Source organism: Columba livia, chromosome 16 (assembly GCF_036013475.1).
Source record: "Columba livia isolate bColLiv1 breed racing homer chromosome 16, bColLiv1.pat.W.v2, whole genome shotgun sequence".
In the NCBI taxonomy this organism is placed as follows: domain Eukaryota; kingdom Metazoa; phylum Chordata; class Aves; order Columbiformes; family Columbidae; genus Columba; species Columba livia.
The window spans coordinates 8,546,684-8,566,938 of record NC_088617.1 but is presented as its reverse complement, the minus strand read 5'-3'; the positions used below and the strand labels follow the sequence as shown (position 1 = coordinate 8,566,938).

The 20,255-nt window shown below is 51.4% G+C and overlaps 1 protein-coding gene across 2 annotated transcripts in view; it reads right to left on the bottom strand.

The window, feature by feature from the left end:
- Positions 1 to 20,255, bottom strand: part of LAMA5 (laminin subunit alpha 5) — an 89,820-nt gene that overhangs the window by 25,956 nt on the left and 43,609 nt on the right. The window contains exons 7-26 of one of the 2 annotated variants that reach the window (XM_065032386.1): positions 16,532 to 16,647; positions 15,541 to 15,659; positions 14,635 to 14,725; positions 13,766 to 13,900; positions 13,250 to 13,312; positions 12,259 to 12,399; positions 11,754 to 11,891; positions 11,386 to 11,520; positions 10,702 to 10,836; positions 8,648 to 8,785; positions 8,415 to 8,467; positions 8,125 to 8,224; positions 7,580 to 7,632; positions 7,072 to 7,177; positions 6,254 to 6,353; positions 5,898 to 6,054; positions 4,062 to 4,200; positions 1,133 to 1,275; positions 938 to 1,044; positions 97 to 250 (exon numbers count right to left, since the gene is read on the bottom strand). In XM_065032386.1, the coding sequence (XP_064888458.1) occupies positions 97 to 250; positions 938 to 1,044; positions 1,133 to 1,275; positions 4,062 to 4,200; positions 5,898 to 6,054; positions 6,254 to 6,353; positions 7,072 to 7,177; positions 7,580 to 7,632; positions 8,125 to 8,224; positions 8,415 to 8,467; positions 8,648 to 8,785; positions 10,702 to 10,836; positions 11,386 to 11,520; positions 11,754 to 11,891; positions 12,259 to 12,399; positions 13,250 to 13,312; positions 13,766 to 13,900; positions 14,635 to 14,725; positions 15,541 to 15,659; positions 16,532 to 16,647 (2,323 nt within the window). Of the gene's footprint in view, positions 1 to 96; positions 251 to 937; positions 1,045 to 1,132; positions 1,276 to 3,660; positions 3,791 to 4,061; positions 4,201 to 5,897; positions 6,055 to 6,253; positions 6,354 to 7,071; positions 7,178 to 7,579; positions 7,633 to 8,124; positions 8,225 to 8,414; positions 8,468 to 8,647; positions 8,786 to 10,701; positions 10,837 to 11,385; positions 11,521 to 11,753; positions 11,892 to 12,258; positions 12,400 to 13,249; positions 13,313 to 13,765; positions 13,901 to 14,634; positions 14,726 to 15,540; positions 15,660 to 16,531; positions 16,648 to 20,255 lie in introns of both variants that reach the window. The other variant, XM_065032387.1, reaches the window with a different exon arrangement.

Here is a 20,255-nt window from a genome sequence, read left to right as displayed (position 1 = left end):
TAACCAGCCCGGGCATATGTAAAGCACCAGAGCGGGGGAGCAGAGGGGTGAGCACCGCGGGGGCCACGTGAGCAGTGAAACAGAAGTGCCACTCACATCACTGCCGCTGCACATCGCCATCCGGGGATGGGAGGGGGTGAGCTGCTCCGTGGGACACGCTCTGGGTAAGCGGTTGTCCAGCCTGCACACCGCATCCACGCCTGACGCTGCAGGGAAGCCGTCCACAGACAGGTACTTGTACAAAAGGCAGCTAAAAACATCAGGAAAAAAATTGTAAAGTGCAATTGTTAGACCGGGATTGAAGTGCACCCGCACATCTTGATCCCATCAAGATTTGCAAAAGGCTTTGCTCTAACATGAGGACTCCACTGCCCAAGGGAGCATCTCAGGTCACTGTGGAGCAAGAGATTGTGTATTATAGGGCCAGTGAGGGCAGTAACAACAACAAAATTCTCTTCTTGCAACGTGCTTTATCCTGGGGACCATTGCTATAGCGGAGGGGACAACTGAACACCATGGACACAGGGATCCTGGGCAGAGCAAGCAGACACACCGAGATGCTCTCAGCACTACTAAACTCTACTCATTCATTTAAAATAGTCCAGCAAGACCCAACTCATTGTAGCCATTTTCCAGGTCTGCTGACTGACATCCAACCCGTCACTGGGAACCCAGCCTAGCAGAGGACTGGTCCATGGTCTTACTGGGTGAGGTGGCCCTCCAGGGTCCATAAGAACACACAGGTTGCCTGTGCCATGGATGGGGAGATCTAAGCATTGGCTTTCTGGGCAGGTTCAGCAAGTTAAATCAACCCCAGCAAAGTGCTCCACTAAGCAGTTCTACTGCATCCAGACCCTCCCAGAGTATATATTTCTTAACCCCAGGCCAAGAGGAGCTGAGTAGGTCCCACACATTATTAAGACATGATGATTCTTACTTCTGGGTGGCTTGTTCAGGTGCTGGCTGGTAGGTACATGGCTCTGTGACCTTTAGCTGCAGTATTGGCGCTTCATAGTATGAGCTGGGTAGCAAAACCAGATAGTCCTAGGAGGAGAGACAGAGAGTTGGTTACGTTTGGGACACTTGCCCCCACGGAGTTGCTGAAGCCCCCCTTGTGGTGGATGGTCCTTACCAGCAGCACACCCTCTGCTTCAACAACCAGAGACCAGGTGTTGGGGTTGAGTACGAAGGGCTCCCCAAAGCTGTTCTGGGGGACAGTGACAAAGGCGGGCTCCGTGCTGGGAGCAAAGACAATCTGCTTGGTCTGCTCTGTACCTGGAGCGGGAGGGATGAAAGGCTGTGAAGGGACTGGGATGGAAAACACAGGGCTGCAAATCGGAGGCTGCGCTCAGGGAAGCAGCTCTGTAGTGCAGCGGAGAGTCCCAGGTTCCTGCTCTCCCAGTGCTGCCATAGCAGAGGCACCACAATCCCACACTGTCCTGTAACAGACATCCACTCTCAGTCTGCTCAGTTGCTTAATGGGAGGAAAAAAAAAACAACACACAAAATAAATCACTACAATCCTTAGTGCTAATCCACAGCTCTCTCAGTGTGCTCTGCATCCCTGGACTGCAAAGCATGGAGTACTGCACACCAAGGAGCGTATTGCCAGCTAGAGAAGGAAGGAACTCATCTGTGAAGAATTTATCCTGAGACAGATAAAAAGAATTGCCCAGATTTGTTCTTCCTTAGGGATATTCTCACTCCAGCCCCACAGGCAAGAAAGCTGTCTTCTGGAAAACTCTCAAACCTCTGGGCTGTGCTCCTGTCTTTCTTGCCAGCCACGGACTTTGTGCCTGAGATTTAGACATCAATTTTAAGGGACAGGACAGCATGCATTTAACGCCCGATCCTGCTGTTGTCGAACAGCTCCTTGGCTCAGCTGACACATTCCTGTAACCTTTGAATTCATTAATTTTGGATGCAATAACAGTGCAGCACCTAGCAGCAGACTGACTGCCTGTCTAGGAGTCTCAGGAGTGTTTTGAAGAGCACAGGTGAGAGGGATTCACTGAACAGGGCTACATGGTGAGGAGACGAGATGAAGATGGAAGTGGGGAATGTGGCACACTGGCTATCCTTGTGTGGTACGTGGACATCGAGGCATAATGCAGAGGGCCAGAAGCCAAAGCAAGGGGTTCGTGCTGCTGCTAGGATGGGTGACAGACCTGCCCATGTGTGCTGGTGTCAGCGGAGGCTGAGCCCTTGCTTTGTCAGATGGGAAGCAGGGGTGAGGATGCAAGGAACAAAGAGATGTCCCTGAACAGGCAATGGGGTAGATTTCTTGAAGAGCTGAAGTTTCTCATTCTTTTCAGACGACAACTCAAACCGAGGTGGCTCCTGGAGGTGGGGTGGGAGAAACTGGTCTGCAAATAGAATACTTGGAAAAGGGTTCCCTTTTTGCAAGCCACATCTTCCAACTTATCTTCTTTCCAGGCCACTTGTCTACCATGTGAAGCCCATTTCACCTTGGCAGAAGGTGGTTCAGCGTTTCTGGAGCTGATCTGGCCTATTGAGGAATCTGCCCTCTGGACCCCACTGCTGGTGTGTCAGTCTGGCAGCTTGCTTTCAGCACTAGAAAAATCAAATATTGCTTCTGAGCAAGGAGGGAAGCACATTATAAAGGAAATGAGCTCTGCTGCTGGATAGGACAGATTAAGTACTTCCTAATCTTTGGTGGGATCCTAAAGCATGAGCATGGCTCATGCTTCTCCCCTCTTTCTGCTGTGTAATATGACTGCTGATAAAAATAATCAGCTATTTTTCCTCTCAAAAAAAAGTAGAAAAATAATATCTTGGTGCTTCAGATCTTGCGTTATCACATCAAAGGCAAAACACCTCCTATGTCAATTCAAGACAGGGGAGAGAACTTCACCCACAGATAAATGCGGTAGCTGGTGTTGACAGCCTTGTGCTGTGCATGTGTGGTCTGGAAGAGCTTCAGCAGGACGATGTGGGAGTGGCATTAGAAGAGGTAAAATCAGTCAGCCAACCACTCACTGGGGCACTTGCATGGCCTCAGGTCTGTCCCCACGCAGTCTTGCTCATAGATATATCAGCTGTCCAGGTCTCTATGCTTGTTCAACCCTCTTTTGGTATCTCTTGTCCTTCTCCAGCAGCTCATGGCTTGATGAGAAGACATCGCACCAGAGAGCAATGCCTGTATAATACACGCGTTTCCATTCCACATCCAAACCTCACGCCACGTGTGAAGCCAGCAGCCTAGTTTGGAAGAAGCGCAAGGCAAGGGCAGGTCTGCTACATGAGGGCACCCACGAAATAAAACCACGTCCAGCTGCCAAAGTTTGGATCCAGTTCCCAGCACTTGGCCCATTCTGGTTTTAAGGAAACTCAGTTCAGTTCTGCCTGGGGCACTGGGGTGATCTTGTCCTGTATCAAATTGTACAGCAGCCAGATCTCACAGCAGCCTGGCTGCTAACAGTCCTCATCACGCAGCGCCAGGACTGGGGGCCAACTTGCTGCCTCTTTGTTAAATAAGGGGGGGCTGCAAACTTAAATCAGCCTTTTCAATTGGAAGGGCAGGACTAATGGGATAAAGCCATATGGAAGTGTCTTCTGGAAAGGATGATGCAGAAGGTTGCCTGGGATGGGGAGGAGGTGGCGATGGTGCAGGGGAGCAGAGCAGTCTGGGATCCTTACCTCTCCTTCGTGGCTGATAAGCTGTAATTTTGCCATACACAGTGGCCCCTCCTGAATTAATATACCTCAGGATGACATGGAACAGATAGAGCTCTGCCTCCTTCACGTCTACAGTGACTCTGATTTTATTCTGCAAAAAGCAAAAAAGCACACGGGGCCACACGTCACCGGCGGGGGCAGCTCCTGGCTGCTCACCCACCCTGCGGGAGAGCCTGACCCGTCTGCCTACCTGCCTGCCTGTCTCTCTTCCCCCTCCCTCGCCATCCCACGGCACAGCGCTGGCCGGCCACCTGGGACGGACAGACCTGGGATGGGCACACCTGGGACGGGCAAAGGGGCAGAGGAGCAGTGTCGCAGTGTGGGATGCTCTGAGTTGGTCTAGAAGTGAAAAGTGCACTTACAGTTGCCACAAACATTAAACTTTCCTTCCTCAACGACCGAGACCCTCCCTTCCACACTGGCAGGCCCCCGGCTGACGTAGCGGAAGACGAGGCGGAAGAGGTCGGGGGATGTCACATTGAGAGTCACCACTACCTTGGGCTGGTGGGAGAGAGAAAGGGGAGAGAAGCAGAGCACACCTTCAGTTACCTCCACCGCCCACAGCTGCCAGCCCAAGCGCAGCCGCTCGGCTTCACTGCTCCCAAAGCAACATGCCACAGCGCAAGGAGGGGACAAGCACATCGGCCCTGCGGCACAGTCATGGCACAGCCGTCCCTTCTGGGGACAGCCACCAAGGGAACAACCTGTATGCGGGGCTCTGAGCACATCTGGAAGATGCTGTGGCACAACTGGGTGGTTCGGCTACCCCAGGGCACACACCATTCCAGAGGAAAGGTTTTAAGAAGTTCTTGCTTTTGTTATCGGCATGTTGCTTTTGGGCTTCATGTGCCGTAACCAGACAGCAAGTACCAAAGACTGAAGCTCCCGCCCTTGGTTTAGGGGGCTCTGCCCAGATGCCTACAGAGGAGGCTGCAAACTGAGCTACTGTCTCATTCTTGGGAACCTGCAATGCTAAGGACCAGTGCTGCTAAGGGAGTGTGTCACCTGTCACCAACAGGCTTGTCAGCCCTCCGCCTGCCTGGACACTGTTTGGCAAGATCCCAATTAAGGAGATGCTAAAGTCCGACCCATTTCAAAAAGATCTAAGCATCTCCTTAAATGCCATCCGATCTATATGGCAAATCTGGACTCTGCCCTGAGACTCCTAATGAGGGCTCTGTGTTCTTCAAAGCTCCAGTTACACACCAGCTTCCCACTGGAGACTAAACTGGATGGATCTTGCAAAGTGAACTATAGGTGAGACTTGCCAGCAGAAAGCCACATGCTAGTCCATCTATCAAGGCGTATTTCTATCTCAGATGCCAACACTGGATGCAAAACAAAAGCTGTGAGCTTGAGCATGAGCTCCATCCTTATGCTTTAAGGCTGGGGTTTTCTCAAGGGAACCTACAGGAGTTTGTTGCTTACCTCCTACCTACAAATTCAACAAAAAATGGCTAATGCATTTGGCCTCTCTGTTATTTTGCCTTAGCATGAAAAAGGGAAGCAAACTCAAAGTACATGCACCAGAATAAGGACTATCTTAGACGGGAAAATACTGTCAGAGAATTGCTGCCCTGCACCCCCATCCCCAAACACACACACAGGCGACACTTCCACAGGGGCCATGCAGAAGAAGAATCCACCGAGGAAAAAAAAGGGTCAACAGATGAAATAGCTTCACTTCTAGGCCTCAGACAACTCCAGATTAGTGTAAACCTATGTTACAGCAAACCAGCTTAGAGCAAGAGCAGAGGCAGAATGGTAACAAGAGGTCCAAGCTGGCCATGGCAGCTAAGGAAGAGCTAAATTATTTTTGGAAAGGGGAGGGAAAGTTACACAGAGAGTTGCAGGAAAGAGCAGAGTCAGATGAAAGAACCACAAGGAAACCCAGAGACAGTGTTTACAGACATCCCTGTAAGTAATCACTAAGCTACCACCCTTGTCTAAATGGATTAGGATGTCAGGTGATTCCCAAATTAGGATCTTTCCCCTCATCAGTCTATGCCACCCCCAGCACTACAGGAAATATCTGTGCAAACAGACTATATATACACCGTGCTGTTTATGTTGGCCATCGTGTGACTGGGGGGGGGGGTTGAGGAGCATTTGGAGTGAAAGATGTGTGCCAAATCAGTCCTGCACCAGCTAAATCCTTCCCAGGGGGAGCTGGGCCGGGCTGGAGACACTGGCCATACCTGGATGGAGGACATCTGTGCGTATCCTCGCCAGCTGAAGCCCTCAAACTCCAGCGGGTTGTAGCCGAAGCGCACAGCCCGGCCAGCCGGCGTGGTGCCTTCCTCCAGCTCAAATTTCAAGTGATGAAGGTCAGGGAAATAATGGTCCCTCGCGGGTCTGGGGAGGAGAAGGAGCATTGTTACCTGCTGGGCTACCTGGAGGGAGAGGCAAGAGGACACCTCCACCAGGCACGCAGCTGGTGGAGCAGCAGCCCAGATGTTGGCGTCCCCATCCCCGTGGTGGCAGAGGCCACTGTCCCCAAGGGAGCCAACGGCAGGCAGAGCACTCCAGGGTGCATCTCCTGTCAGCAGCTTACTGGGTGCAGGTGGGGCCACGTGTGCTCTGCCGGCAGCGACAGGCTCCGCTCCGCTCCTCGCAGGATGGCCCCAGGGACCCGCCGACGTCGCACCGGCAGCCTGCGGGCAGGAAACGCCTGTTTACATTCCCGCCGTGTTAACGAGCTCCTGGTCACTAATCAAAGGCGCATCCCGGCAGGCAGGGAGGCTAGGGCCGCTATTTTTATTCCATTGTATCTGTTTTCATATTGGCCCCAGCCCCAATTGGATCGGCTCCTCTTCCACCTCAGCACGGAGCTATTTCCAGGCGGCTGCGGGGGGAAGAAGGTCTGCAAACCCTGCGGGCCGGGCGCCGCGGCACTGCTGCCAGCAGCAGCCTTGCTCCCTCTTCCCTGCCCTGCCAGGATCGCGTGGGCCGGCTGAGAGCGGCTGGATCTCTTCCCTTACCTCTTCCCATGGGCGTGATGAAGAGCAGCCAACCCCTCACACCCATGCCCACCTGCTCCCAATGGGAGGAAGGGGTACAGCTGTAGGGACACAGCCAGTCATTAAAACACACCACTTTCTGGCACCTAAGGTGCACCTTTCCTGGCCTTTTATCCCCCAGCCTGACAGATGTGTGTCCAACAGTGGCAAAAGTGTGAAGACAGATCTCCAGATCCACAGCAAGACCTGGCCCCTGCTCTTGACCATGGTATGATCAAAAGCAAGAGGTAGGACACCTCCTGCCCCTTCTTTCCAAGGCAAACAGTCAGCTGGTATAAGCAGAGCTGTTTGCTCCAGGGCCAGCTCTTGTGACCCCCCTTAATTCACCCAAAACACCACAAAGGGGGCTTACCTTGGCACCCAAAGTAATTTGCATTCTCCATATTGAAGTAGCCATCTTTGCACGTCGAGCAGAACTGGCCACAGATGTTTGGTTTGCAGAAGCACTGCCCGTCGGCCTAGGAGAGAAGCAGGAACAGAAGCTCATTCCCTCCCATTGCTCGTCATGGTTAAGCTGTTACTCAGTTATTTGGGTCTTAGTCTGAGACACTGGAGGAACATTTTGAGTTTCATGCTCTACATGGCTTCCTGCGTGTGGGTGGGCCAGATAAGTTAAATCACCCAACAATGCAAGAAAACAAAAATCCAGGCATCCTGAGCCAGACCCAGAAATATGTAGGTGCCTAATTTATGACAGGTCTTAACCCCGCGTTCTCATGCAAGCCCAGATTGTGGTGCAACCTCTGAGAGCTCAGCATCAGGACAGGCCTCTCCAGCAGCTGCAGGGAGAGACGGAGCTGAAACAATCCCAACACAGCCCATGCTCGGAGGCGCCTGGAACCAGGGAGGAGCAAACCCACCTGCTGGCACTCTGCGATTCTGCTGATGGTGCCCTTGGTATCACACTTGCAGCCTGGAGAGAGGGAGATGAACAAGAAAGCCAGTCAGCCCCTGAGAAGAAGCCTGATGAGGGACAGTACCTGCCACACCAGAGGACATCGAGTGGGATAAGAGGAGCCGGGAACTGGTCAAGTAGAGGATAGTGCTGCACAAGGGCTCACATTTCATTCTGGACAGTTGCTGTTGAGGACACGACTACCAAAGACATTTGCCTTTTCTGCACTTCTGTCCATGAAAAATTAAGTGTGCAAAGTCTTCAGGAAGAGCTGAGAATGGCACAGCTCACTGCATGAGCCCCTTGTGTTTCATCCCAAGCAAAAAGATCCAGGCTCCAGCCTTTCCATTCTCCAAGTGGGGGTAACCCAGACCACTCCAGTTCTGACATGTCATCCCGGGCCGAAGAGGAAGGAAGGGCCTCCCTTCCATCCAGTAATGATGGTCTGCGTCTTGCGCCATTACAGCACATGGGGGACTTTTTGGGGCTGTGCCGATGCCATTTCCTTACTCAGGCAGCCGTAGGGGTTCTCTGGAGTCAGGTTCCAGTATAAGGGCTTGCATCTGTCACAAGCTGGGCCTTCAACGTATGTCCGACATGCACAAGAGCCCTGAGGAAAGGGAGAGGTAGAAAAGAAGTGGTGAGAATTTGCAGCACGGTGGATGAACGCGGTATCTAATGCTCTGGCATGGGTAATGGCTGTTTTCAGGCTGCACTTAAGGAAGGACTTGGCCCAAAGTGAGAAAAAGGGGATCATGCAAAAATGACCTGCAGGGCTGGTGGGTTTATTCGATACTCACCGGGGACAGCGAGGGATCTGCAGTCACCAGCCCTGCTGGGTTACAGGAGCCCACTAGAAAAGAGAGGCACAAGGAGGGATTTATAAAGAGACAGCTCACACCCTCGCTGTTCCTAAACAGGGTTATTTCTTCCCTTGTGAAGCTTTTGGGGGACGATTAGCCCACTTGCCACCACCACACCACTATGGCCCAAGATACTGGATCCTAACCCCCATCAGGGAGGAGGGAGCTACCTTCGCAGTGTGGAAATCCGTAGGCGCCCGGCACGCAGCTGTCGCAGCGCAGCCCTGTCACTTTGGGCCGGCAGCTGCACTGCCCCGTGTCCTGGTCGCAGGTGCTGTGCAGAGAGCCCTCCTGGGAGCACTGGCACGCTGAGAAAGAGAAGAGAGCAACCGCTGGAGCTGCAGAGCACGGAGACGCCTGCATTCAAGGGTTCCCACCAGCAACCTCTTTTGGCTGCCTGACCTTCACCACCATCAAAGCAGGCAGAAATATGGGTAACAGATAACATACAGACTCATTCTTTGCTTTTGGTTAAAAAAAAACACCATCTTTTAAGAGAAGTAATAGAAGCTGCAATGTTTATCAGGCTTATTCCCATAGATTTATGTGTGTTTCCAGAGGCAGGGAGAAATTTTGGTCAAGGAAAAGGGGAATGTGTGATCTCATCCCCAAAAGGTCAGCAACCAGTGACATATCAGACCTTACAAAAGCCCATTTGCACCCAAACACTCAAGAGCAGCATTCAGCCATCAGGGTCTGCCCTGTGAACATTGTATTGTGGGGAGCAGACCCGAGCACCGGGCCAGCAACGCAGCCTTGGCAGCACCCATGGCCAAGGGCAAGGGCTCTGTGGCTCCTGGCGTGATCTGCATCCTGCGACACACATAGAGATCCTGCTCCCCTATCACATGAAAGGTCAGCAAGCTGTCCAGGAGCTGCCCATGCCCTCCTTGCCCAGCCAGCACTCCTCAAATCCCTGCCAAAGGGGATGTTTTAGCCTGACACCCCCAGACTGGCTAACAGCAAAACACTGTTAGTAAAACAATGGATTAAAAAAGAAAAAAAACCAGGTTCTCTCTTTCTTTCCTTACTGTGACTTCTCTACAGCTCTACAATATGGACACTGCTTTACGAGACAGAAAAGAAAGAAAAAAAAGCAACTACTGAACTCCTGCGAGACCATTTCATCTCTGCCTCCAGCCTCTTCAAAGGCATTTTGCCGGCAGCGTTCTGCCAGCTGGCTGCAGCTCAGGCGTCTACATTTCGTATGGTGCAACAGGGTGATGATCCTCTTTTGTTGCTTCAGGGAAATTGTATCACAGATTATTTTTTAATGAGCAGTAAATTCTTGCTGGGAGACATAAGAGTACATCTGGCTCCCAGTCGGACTGCTGACAGGGAGGGAGATGGGGACACTCTGCCCAGAGCTGAGGACAGCTGTTCAGAGGATTTGGGACCGCAGGCACCTGCCACAGGGATTGCTCAGCCCTGGCACCAGCAGCTCTGCTCCCAGAGCGATGTGGGACATGGGGAGGTGGATGCAAAGCTACCCTGCCAGCAGACACCATGACTTTGGGGCTGCCATGAAATCCCAAATCCTGACCCTCATTGTTCACCCTACTGTACAACCCTACGCCCACTGCTTTCAGCACAGTTGCTCCTCCTGTGCGTTGGCGTGAACTGGGGTGGAGTAAAGCCCTGAAGAGCCTGGATGTGTCATTTGAGCCACATCTGAGCATTTCAGGGCACCAGGGTATAATCTGAACACGGGATTTGAGACTTTGCTTACCCCACTCAGAGCCCTGCTCTCTCGGGCTGCAGGCACTCCAGACTGAGGACAGGCAGATACAATTCAACACATTTTATGTGCATCTGCACACAAAGCTTTTGGAGAGAGAATCTGAACCACAGGTGCTCCCAAGTCATATTCTGTAGGTCTATTTCTTAACAGGTCGCTGGATTAGAAGCCATATGTCCAGAGTGGGTTTTATTTCTCAACAGAGCAGGCAGACCCAAGCTCCAGCAGTTAGTGACAGTGAACGAACTGGGGCAGACAAACTGCACAGCCTTTGGGGAAGCATTTCTTTGAGCCGTTTACTCATGACAGAGCATGCCTGTCAGATGAGACAGGTGAACTGTGCCCAGGAAAACTGCTTCATGCTGCAAGAGCCAACTATATCTGCGTACAACCCTTGGAGATGGATTATGGAAATTAAAACCATTACAAAGCCAATAGCAGCAGCTATTCCCTTTTCTCCCCTGAGATGCGACAGTGGTTACTCACGTGTGCAGCTGGGGTACCCGTAGAAGCCCAGGGCACACTGGTTGCAGGTGTGTCCTGCAAAATTCGCATGGCATCGGCACTGGCCAGCTGGGCTGCAGTTGTTGTCCAGCGCACCCCGGGAATCGCAGGAACAAGCTGTAAGAGCAGGACTCTCAACAGTCTGGGGAAAAGTGTGATCCAGCCACTGATGGTCTGAATCATCACTCAGCCCCACAGGAATTAGCTGTTTCCATCAAAACTAAATTAATTTCTTAATGCTCTAGAGAGACAAGGAATACTTTCAACTAGAGTCATGGCCATACCAGGAAAATGCCACTGAGGGTTTTTTACAGCCCACTCAATGTTCCTCAGCAGTTTAGTAGGTTAATGCACTAAAAAGACAAAAAAAGCATAAGCTGAGACGCCAGGTCACAGCAGGATTGTGAGGAGGAAATGTGACTGATAAAAACTGCTTTGTCTTCCAGGCTTGGGCATGATCCACGACCTCCAGAACAAGCCTGCCAAGTCCACAGTGCAAACTGCATGGGTTTTGATTTCGAGAAAACAGAAAAGCCTTGCAAAAATAGGCATGTTTTTTCACAGATTCATAGAAACATTTGGTTGGAAAAGACCTTTAAGATCACCAAGTCAAAGTGCTAACCTAACACTAAAGGTTCAGAAGGAACTGGCCGTGACTGTCCTTACCATAGCAGTGGGGGTAGGAGTGGTGCCCGGGGCTGCACTGCTCGCACCGCGGCCCAGCAAACTCGGCTCTGCAGAAACACCTCCCGACGGAGTCGCAGCCGCCCGGCAGCGTCCCGACCACGCTGCAGCCGCACACTGCAACACAGAGGAACCGTCTGCCCTGTGCTGGGAGCGTGGGGCAAAGCTCAACGCAACATGTTGGGTTTTTTCTGAGGTTCTCAGGTGGGCTTTAGGTGCTGCCCTAAGCATTCAAACTGTTGTGTGTATCTTCCAAAACACCCCAAACCCCTCTTCCCAGCCCTCCCCCAAAGCCCTGCCAGAAGACTCTGGCTTTTCACGCGCCCACCCGCGGCAGGACAGATACGCACACTGGCACAGAGGGTAGTTGAAGTAGCCGGGAGCGCACTGGTTACACGAGTGCCCTTCAAATCCCGTTCGACACAGACACTGCCCTGTCTCGCTGTCACAGGTGCCATCATATTGACCAGGGCCAGAGCACTGACAGGCTGGAAAGCAACAAGGGCACTGGTAAATAAACAGCTTATTAGTCTTTCCCATATCCTAGGAAAAGGAACCAGAGGTGCCTGTTCCTCTGGGGTAGAAATGCAATTGCTGGAGGGACCATGGGGGACACAGCAAACATGCCTGGCCCACAGCTAACACCCACAGGGAATTTCTCAAGAGCCACCCCCGGGCTGGGAGGATGATGGAGGGTCAGAGCTGGGTGGAAAATATCAGCAAAAGCCATGGGAATTTGTCACTTAGAAGTGAGGCTGGAGAATTTCTCCTCCCCAGTGCGAGTGGAGGACACAGAGGCACGTTCCTCCCCAGCAAGAAGAGCGAGCTTGGGGCCATCGACCCTGAGTGACTCACGCTGGCAGCTGGGTCCGTAGTGGCCCGGGGCACACTGGTCACACTGTGTTCCCTGGAAGTTGGGTTTGCACACACACATCCCCACTCGGGGGTCTTTGCGACAGGCGTTGCCTTCTGTCCCACCGGCATAGCAATCGCAGTCTGGAGTGGGGACACACAACAAGGGACATCAGCGGTGTGGGGTGTCGGGTTGGGGAAGTGAAGGGGGCAAAAATTATCTGAGAACCACAGGGAAGGGGAGGAGGGGAAATGAGAAGGGAAGTGAGAAACTCCAGCTCAGGAAAGAAAAACCTGCCTGGAACATAGAGAGTTTAAAACATCAGAGGGAAGGAAAAGGTTATCTGGAGTGCACTGGGGAGCATGAGACAGGGGAGGACGTGGTGGGAAAAGAGACAAAAAAAAGCAGAAGGGATGAGATGAACAAGAGGAATGAGCATCAGAGAAGAGGGAGGCGGAGGGGAACAGGGATGGGGGCATGGGTGAGCTTCCAAAACAACACAGCAAAACAGTGAGCAGCTGCCTGTACATGCTACCACAGCTTCGTGCAGAGGGGATCACGGGCATGGACCCCGGCCCCGCATGGGAATGGCAGGACACACAGGTGTGGCAGAAGGACAAGTTTGTATCTAAACCCAAAGGCTGAGATCTGGGAGGACCCAGCTCAGGATCCAGCTCAGCCACAGACCCTCTGTGACCCTGGCAGGGGCTCCTTACAGAAGGAATGTCTCCACATGGCCTGGACCCCAGGAAAAAAACACACAATCACACAGACACTCTGGGCTACAGCTTCCTTGTCTATAAAAAGAGGACCATAAAACTTCTCTTTCCCCCACCCCTCAGCTGCCTCCTCTCTCAGAATCACTCTGTGTCAGGGTTGTCTCTTGCAACATATGTGCCCAGTAAGGCAAAAACCTGATCTTGCATTAGGTGATGAGATACAACAGTAAAGCATGGTGACTGCCAAAGCAGCAAGGAAAATTACACTACTTACTTATTATCTGTCCCGCAGGGAGCACTTGTTCTCCAGTATCGTTGTGAGCGAAAGCTGGAACAGCTATGCAGAGAAAGAGACATTGCACAGGTCACCACAAATGCTCAAAGAAATCCTGTCGGTACATCAACGGGCTGGCAGTCTCACAGCTCAACAGGCTGAATGAAAATGTGGAACACAGTGCAGACATCCCACTAGACAAAGATCCATTACAACCATTTTTAACCTGGGCTCTGGTAAGATGACATTCACAGTGAGGTGATACTCCAGCCAAATGGGAAGCTCCTGGTGACTCCAGAGAGCCACATTCAGCCCAGCTCAGCTCTGGTCCAGCTCCTACCAAAGCCAAATGTGGGCTTGTCCCCACCTGCAGGAACTCCTCCTGGGACAGGTATGCCATGTTGCACAAGGAGAAGGCACCTGGAGAGCAGCCTCAACTGGAGCTGCTGGCCCTTCATCTGCGGGGTCTGTGGGGACCCAGACCTGCCCCCCCATGGCCCCGCACCCCTCACTTACGGTAGCAGTGGGGGAAGTTGAGGTATCCCTCGGCGCAGGCATCACAGTGCTCCCCCGTGTAATTGGGCTTGCAGTAACAGCGGCCGGTGAGGTCCTCGCAGGTGCCGTCGGTGAAGTCGGACTCACAGTTACAGCCTGTGGAGAGGGACAAGATGGCAGCAGTTGTCACTAACTGAGACCCTTGGCCAGCCATGAGCGCCACAGAGGCATTCCTGCGATACAGAGCCTCTAGGAGACCCTGTCACCAGCTGTAAATTCTCGCCAAAAACAAAGAGTGTGATTTTTGCCTCTTCAAAAGAGGTCTGGCTTAGAGGAACTGCTCCCACTGTGTGTGTCCCACAAGTACAGAAGCACAGACGCATCTCGCTTCTCCAGGAGACCCCAGTTTCCCAGGAGAGGTGGTGGTGGCACACTGCAGCAAGGACACGTGCATGACAGCCGATGTGCCACAGACACCAGACCGAGCTGGGCTCCCCAGCAACACAGATAGAACCCCCTGCTGCCTAGAAATCCCTGTCCTACCTTGTGCATGGAGAGCAATGGTCTGCGAGTGCCAGCCGAAAGGGCACACAGATGACAGCTAACACTGGACTGCCCTGCAGGCAACAGCAGGGCTAACAACACATTTTTAGCTCATTCCAGCCCTAGAACGTGTCACCACTTCTGATTTCACGGATGCTGCAGACACACGTACATTCCCATGGGCCATGCCAGCTGCAGCAAGAATTGCTCACACAGCCACATCTCTTAAGGTGCTGCACTCCCTGTGCCAGAAAAAAGCACCTCTCAGCCCAATTCTTCAGACCACCCTCCCCAGCGTCAGCGAGTCCCCGCAGGCATCCACAGCCCACAGAGGAAATCACACTCACGGTAGCAAATGTACGGAGAGTCGATCGGGTGGTCAGGGGACCGGTAATATCCTGGGATGCACCTCTCGCAGTTAATGCCGGTGGTGTGATGCTGAAACACAGTGGGTTAGAGGGGCATGAGTTCCTCTGTCTGTAGGATTCACGTTCACTAACAGCTTCGGGGTCCAGGGGGAGCAACTCAGAAGTGCCAGCACACAGAAGACCTAAATCTGCTCAAAATTCCACTTACGCTGATTTGAAAACAAAGCATTCCCTGCAAACCATGTATCCTCACATGAGCCTAGTTTGAGTTTCAGGTTCATATTTGACCTCAAGCCCATTTCACTTACTTCAGATGGTAATATGTCCTGACCACTTTGTGCTAGGAGGATGGAGCAATTTGTTTCCTCCCAGTAAGAAAGCACAGCTATAAGTTTCATGCCACTGCACAAATTAACCAGCTCATAGTCAACTTGGGAGTGGAAAAGCAACTTTTCCACTTTTATTTGGAACTTTGGAGTCTGAGGAGATTGACATTGATGGTCAGAGAGCGATTCAGAGAGGTGTCAGCACCTGAGCACTGCAAACTAGGCAGGGACGTCCTAATGTGCTCAGCACCAACCTGTCCCTACCAGGGCACATAACCCTAATGCACCAACCTGGCCCTCCTCAGCAGACCTAACCCTAAAGCATCAGAGGTAATGGTACCGCCCAGGGGACAGTGAGGAACCCATGTGCTATTTTCATTACTGCCGTACACTCTGATCTATGGCAAAGAGACAATTTCCAGGCAGAGACCTAATTAAGACAACAGAAGGTGCATGAGGGGGTTGGCAGAGCTGCCATAAAGGCTGAACTCCATGCTGACAGTGGAAACAGACACAAAAATCTCCAACAGCCTTTTCTGTAAGAGCCTTTCAGGCCTACCTGGCAGTCAATGCAAACACCTCCCCCTTCAAACTTGTCTTCGTGACTTTTGCTGGCTTTGTGGCGATCCACTTCTGGGTCATAGTAGCAGTCATAGGCATGGCCATTGCAATTGCAAGCTGAAAATACAAAGAGACATTAGGTAAGCTGCAAGCCCACAGAGGTCCTTCAGTCACCAGCTGGATCTCAAGATATGATCTCTTCCTCCTGGGTTACATTTCTATGAGAAAGATGCTAGAATGCATCTGGGTCATTACATGATCACCCAAGCTCGCAAAAGTCTTCCAGCTCAAAAGCCTAATCTGCAACCAAAAAAATGCAGCATGCACAAAATCAGAAATAAAATATGTGCAGGTGTGTATGGACAAGAAAGAGAAATTACCCAACTTTGGGGCCTCAAGTAGTCTGGTTTAAAGGGCAACGTTCTTGACTCTTTTATCCCATCCAGGATGGAGGTGAGCTGCAAAGTTCAGCACACGGTGAGGCTGCTCTTTACAAACCCAAAAGATTAAGATCCATCTGTCCTTTGCCGCCCCATGTTTATAAGCGATCGTGTGATGTAGCTGTGCTCCACACTCTGCATTCCCAGTGCAGCATAAATTCCCCCTGTCGGCATTTACCGAAAGTTTCTCTAGACAAGTAAATATGTCCTGTATGTAAACACATCCAAATGTAATTCATCTTGGAGACAGAATTGAGCAACAAGACTTGCCTGCACGAACCCTTGGACACGGAGAAGGAACTGGAACATAAGCAGCATCAAAGTCCCGCACAGAACTAATGGGCCTCCCTGTGCGAGCCCTGACTGAGCACAATTAACCACTGTGCAATGTGTTGTCTTTGCAGCATCACTGATCTCCACCCAGTGCCACCCACCATAAAACCATCCATTTTGGCGAACAGTTTCTCTGCACTGCAACATCAAGGGGCTGATGAAACGTGGCTTTGCAAAACAGCTGGAAAAGGAAGGAAAAACCCAAGCCCGACTTACGCTGGCACTCGTTGGCGCTGTCGGCTGTGGCGGGTTTCCAGGGGAACTGGTTGAAGCCGGGGCAGCAGCGGTCGCAGGACCCGCCGCAGGTGTTGTGCTGGCAGTCGCATTGCAGCCTGCAAGGGAGAGAATGCGGTACAGCCGGGATGTCACCCTGACAGGGACACATGGGATGGGGAGCTGCTGCGTAACCCTGCTGTGCACATCACTAGTCATATACACAAATGAGTGATATTTGTTAAACCAAGTATTCTGGAAAATATGCTTTTTTTACAATGATTTTTTTAACTTTTGAATTGCTGGTTATTTTTTTTCTGAGCCAAACACCAAACTTTGCACTTCCAGTGCCATTCTGTCCCTTTCTTCCTCACCACCATCACTCTTGTCTTCACAGGGACAGAAGGATTAGAGAAAAGCAGTGTGCCACTACCTAGACAGCTCTACAGACAATAAAATGTGAAACGGTCAGAGGGGGCAGCGGTAGAAACCTGAGCTGAAGTAGATTACTTGAGAGGGAGCAGCATGGTGCAGGGACATGAAGATGTCCCACCGCAGCATGAAAGGAGCAAACAACAGCCCAGGGCTGGAAAGGGATGGGGCCACACGGGTCCATCTGCCCCTGGGGTATACCTGTGCTTGCAGAGATGAAGGCCATGAAATGTGAATTAAGCGTTTTAGCAGACGCTGGCCCCATGCTCCCTGTGAAATGCTGCTCCTGCTTTTCTCGGCCGGCACAGGCAGGGCTGTGCTGGGTAAACAGGCGGCTCCGGAGGCGCCAGGCAAGAAATCTCGATGGTCGACTGACAGATCTCGTCCCTGCTCGACCGCAACGGTGATTCATTAACATCAATGACATCATCTCCAAAACTTCCACTTAGCAGAAGGCGATTCCCATCCAACACAAACGCTTTGTTGTATTAGACTTATGGATAATACAGCGTGTTCCAGCTTTTATCTGTGCAATTACTCATTTCCCCTCAGGGCCGGTCTGCCACTCCCATCTCTCCATCCTCCAATGCTTTTCCATTCAAAAGCAGTGTTCAAAAATAAATGTAATTTTTTAAAACATCAGAAATCAATAGAGCAGTCATTCCGGGTGAAATGTAGGGGTGCAGACACACTCTTCCACAGCTGCAGTGAGCCGAGTGTCATTGTTTGCACCTACATGTATTTTTAAGATGTGAGACCAGCAAGTGTTACGTATGGGGAATAGCCAGGCAGAGGAAGTAGTGTGGGACAAGTGAACTCATTTTAATGAAACACTGGAGGATGTGCAAATTTAGGGTAATGCAGGCAGGAGCCACACTCAGCATGTTTGCTTCAACCCTGCTCCTGGTCCTCCCCTTGCAGACACCATGAGATGCTCGGCCACAGGCAGCTCAAAGGAAACCACGTTTTATGGTTTTTTCTTTTTCTTTTCTTTGTTTTTTTTTTCTCCCATGGCAGCAGCTGGAAATTGAGATTAACATCCATATACACATGTGTAGAGCAAGACAGTCACTGAGTCAGGGAACTCATAAACCTGCAGAGCAGCGTTAATCTCCCTGGCTGGAGGATGTGGCTCCAGCCACACAGGCTGCCTCTTTGATGCTTGAGATGTTTGAAAAGCACTGGTTGAGTTCCCAAAATGCAAAAAGATGGCACTCCATGAGTAAAGATGCACATTTCAGATGGAGAAGGAGCTATTTATTTAGTCTCTGCTGTCCAGAGTTAGCAATGACCTCTCAGAGAGTTCATCTATCACAGCAGCTTTACCACACCTTGTGCTGAGTTCATGCTGCTAATGAATTATAGACAAATGTGCACAAGCTACAATATTTACATGTTTCATTGATTGAATATATACAAGGGAGAAGAGGGAGCGGCTGTGTTCACATAGCACATACTTGCTGGTTGTCCCGCCGTAAAAAATCAAACCGCAATCTTCCCACTGGAATTGACGCTCAATAACAGAATATAAACAGTTTTAGCGAGCAGCTGTGTCAGAGCTGAGAGCAGCACACAAGCTCTACAGCATCTGGATTTGGACAGGACATCTGAGGAGCAGGAGCAAGACAAAAAAAGCCCCTTCCTCTAACTGCTTCTGACCATACTGAGGGAAAAACACCTGCAAAAGGGACTCACAGACAGCACAAATCTACCAGCACACATGGTGCTTTTCCTTCTAAAGTGGGAAAGGGCAAGCTAGCATTCAGGATGCAGCAGTGGGAAAGCATCCTTGATCTCCTGCAGATCTATCTGCTTCTAGCCTGCCAGACTGCTGTTATCTTCAGCATCAGGCACAGAAGCAGCAGATGGATGCTCTGCTTGTCTCCTCTCTTGCTCGTGGCATCCTGTAATGGGGGAGTGAGCCCACGGAAACAGCTGCTCTTATCAGACAGACACAGAGCACTTGCAGGGTCCTCCTGAGCTCATGTCAACAGCACCAGCATGTTAACACAGGATTCCTGTCTGGGCTCCCTGTCTGCAATGTGCCAGGTCCCTGCTGATGCTTATCTCACTGCTCCAGGCGTTTGCCGGGAGAAAGGTTTGTGCCTGATCCTGTTGGTGCTCACCTTTAACCAGGAGAACTTTCCTTCCCTCTGTTTAATTCAGCTCACGCGATCCCGGGGCAAAGACAATTGTGGAAAGTGCAAAGGAGCCATGAGGAGGCTGATCCTGCCCACACACCGCAGGTCCTTGCACACACACACGGGAACCAGACGTGCTGCCAACCTAACACAGCTGGATGTGCAGCCTCTGTAACTTGGCACTTCAGAGAAACTTTCCAAAGCTGGATAAACATTATCATTTATGGCCAGGAAGTCAGCTCATGAACATGCTCCATCACGTCCTAAAGTCTCTGCCAAGATTTCTAGCTCAGCTCACCTCACCTCTATCAAAGTGCTCATCCTGCCTTTCTGGGTAACAGGCACAAGAAACACAGGCATGTGCAGAAGAGAGAAGTTAAAATGAGAAGCAGAGACCTCCCAGACAGGCTGAGACATAACTGTGACTTTTAATGGGGCTGGGCCAATTCGCATTCCTTGCCTCCCTCTATTTGCACTTCCTTGCCCTGTTGCTGTCACACATCAGGACATGTTCAGAGGGACATGCCACACCTCCTACTCCAGTCACACAGATTTCTGAAGGAATGATATGTTTCTGACCGCTGGGGCTCACGACACGACAGGACAGAGTGTCCGAGCCCTGGCTGCCCCAGTGATGCTCTTGCCACACAGTGTTGTGGCTGTATCACCCATGGGGCAGGAGTGGAGGGATGTCTGTCCACCCAGCAGCACCCGTTCCGCAGGAAGGCTGGACACAGCTGCTGCTGGAGCCATGGAGAACGGCAGCGTTTCACCAATTAGTAATTTTCTCAACTGCAAGCATCATATTTCTGCTGAGTTCTCTGTGCTCCTGGGCTTGTTAACAGCGCACAACAATGCCATGAGAAGTTCTGTATACCCAGCATCTTTGTCCTGATGCATCCCAAAGGGCTCTACAGATGTTATGTGCTCACTGTACAAAGCACCCAAGGAGGAAATATTTTCTCCTCCCGGCAAGCGCGATCTGCTTGCGGTGAAATACAACAGCTGCTTAAGAACATGTGCTGCAACATTAGAGCACAGTTTGGGGCCAAGAGTGAAGATGCCAAATGCATCCAAATAAGAGTGGAGGAGGTGAATTCTGGGAGGCAGAGACAGTTGTCAGCAGAAGCGGCACTGAACAAGGATCCCAACAT